The following is a 2,122-nucleotide window of genomic DNA, read 5'->3' on the forward strand; positions in this document are numbered from 1 at the left end:
TCTCAGTGGAAAGGGGCGGTCCCCGGTTCTCTCCATGGCCAGCCAAAGTCCCAGCGCCACGTTCCTTGGTCTGAGTTGAGTCCTGTGCCCTTTTGGATGCAATCAAGAGTGTAGATGGCCTGGGATGCTCTAGTCAGCCCTGCTGGGACTCAGGACTGGAACCACATGACCAGAGAGCAGGCCGGGAAGGGCTGGGGTGGGAAGGTGACCCAGGTGGCCTGTTCTGTCGCCCTGCAGTACAGGTCAGCCCAGCAGACGCTCGGCTCACAGTGTTTGACGAGACGGAGGGGACTTGGCGGCTGCTGTGCTCCTCACGCTCCAACGCCAGGGTGGCGGGACTCAGCTGTGAGGAGATGGGCTTCCTCAGGTATTGGGGTGCCTCGTGGAAGGGTGGCAGTGGGAGGGTGGGAGGAGCAGGCCTGACCCCTGCCCCGCCCAGGGCACTGGCCCACTCGGAGCTGGATGTGCGGACGGCAGGCGCCAACGGCACGTCGGGCTTCTTCTGTGTGGACGAGGGAAGGCTGCCCCACGCCCGGAGGCTGCTGGACGTCATCTCTGTGTGGTGAGGAGGGCTGCGGGCGGGTGAGGACACACACCCCGGGCCCCACAGCCCCCCAGGCATCCACTCTTCCTCACTGTCCTTCCATCTGTCTGAAGTAGCCTCTCTTTTTGTTTCTCTCTGTCCCCATCGCTGTCTCTCTTACAGTGACTGTCCCAGGGGCCGCTTCCTGGCTATCATTTGCCAAGGTGAGACCCTGAAACTCAGAACTCTCTTACTTAGGCCCCCTGGGCAGGACCGTGTCCCCTTAGGTCCCCCAAGGATGGGGCTGTGTCCTCTCAGATTCCCTCAGGGCTGGGTCACGTCCCCTCCCATGCCCCAGAGTAGGGTGTGTTCTCACAGACCCCCAGCTGCCCCTGACTGCCTGTCTCCCACAGACTGTGGCCGCAGGAAGCTGCCTGTAGACCGCATTGTAGGAGGCCAGGACACCAGCCTGGGCAGGTGGCCATGGCAAGTCAGTCTTCGCTACGATGGAGCGCACCTCTGTGGGGGGTCCCTGCTGTCTGGAGACTGGGTGCTGACAGCTGCCCACTGCTTCCCTGAGTGAGTGACTCCCACGGTGCTGAGCGGGCAGCAGGGAGCAGTGAGGTGGACAGGCTGTGCCCAGGCAGGCTGCCACCCTCCCCTCCTATTCCCTGGTAGGCGGAACCGGGTCCTGTCTCGATGGCGGGTGTTTGCCGGCGCTGTGGCCCAGGCCTCACCCCACGGCCTGCAGCTGGGGGTGCAGGCAGTAATCTACCATGGGGGCTATCTCCCCTTTCGAGACCCCAACAGTGAGGAGAATAGCAATGACATCGCCCTGGTCCACCTCTCCAGCTCCCTGCCCTTCACAGGTAAGTCTGGGGGCCGAGCCTTGGCCTAGGGACTCCAGAGGCTGAGACAGAGGGTGGGCCGGGGGTCTAAGAGTCCATGATGTTAAAGGAAATGCTTTTGACAAGGCACAGCTGCGTCCGTTACATTGGAGTGATTGGTGCAGCCCCTTTGGAAAGGTCTGGCGGTTCCTCAAAGAGGGGAACGGGGAGTTACCACGTGACCCAGCGATTCTACTCCCAGAGGAATCGCTATGCCCAAAGAAATGAAAACACATGTCCACGCAGAAACTTGGACACAAACATTCACAGCAGTGTTATTCACAGCTGTCGATAGATGGAAACAACTCGGATGTCTAGCTGATACATGGATAAAAATGTGGTCAATTCATACAATAGAATAATATTTGGCCATGAAAAGGAATGAAGTCCTGATTTATGATACGCAGTAGATGACCCTTGAAAACATTATGCTGAGAAAGAAGTCAGACACAAAAGCTACTATGCGATTCCATTTATATGGAGTGTTCAGAATAGGCACATCCACAGAGATAGGAAGCAGGTTAGTGGTTGCCAGGGGTAGGGATGGGGGTGGGGAGATTGGGAGGTGATGGGTAAAGAACAGAGGGTTTTTCTGAGGGTGATGAAAATGTTCTAAAATTGATTTGTGGTGGTGGATGCATCTTCCCATTGCCCAGCATGCTATTCGATGTCTATCTGTGAACCTACTAAAATCCACTGACTTAGATACCCT

General features: G+C 57.5%; 1 protein-coding gene across 1 annotated transcript in view; it reads left to right on the forward strand.

The window, feature by feature from the left end:
• HPN (hepsin) overlaps nt 1-2,122 on the forward strand; it is an 18,177-nt gene that overhangs the window by 11,580 nt on the left and 4,475 nt on the right. Inside the window, exons 4-8 of the mRNA XM_011381742.2 lie at nt 238-367; nt 440-562; nt 707-747; nt 937-1,102; nt 1,202-1,392. Coding sequence (XP_011380044.1) covers nt 238-367; nt 440-562; nt 707-747; nt 937-1,102; nt 1,202-1,392 — 651 coding nt within the window. The remainder of the gene's footprint in view (nt 1-237; nt 368-439; nt 563-706; nt 748-936; nt 1,103-1,201; nt 1,393-2,122) is intronic.

This window comes from Pteropus vampyrus, unplaced genomic scaffold, assembly GCF_000151845.1.
Source record: "Pteropus vampyrus isolate Shadow unplaced genomic scaffold, Pvam_2.0 Scaffold452, whole genome shotgun sequence".
In the NCBI taxonomy this organism is placed as follows: domain Eukaryota; kingdom Metazoa; phylum Chordata; class Mammalia; order Chiroptera; family Pteropodidae; genus Pteropus; species Pteropus vampyrus.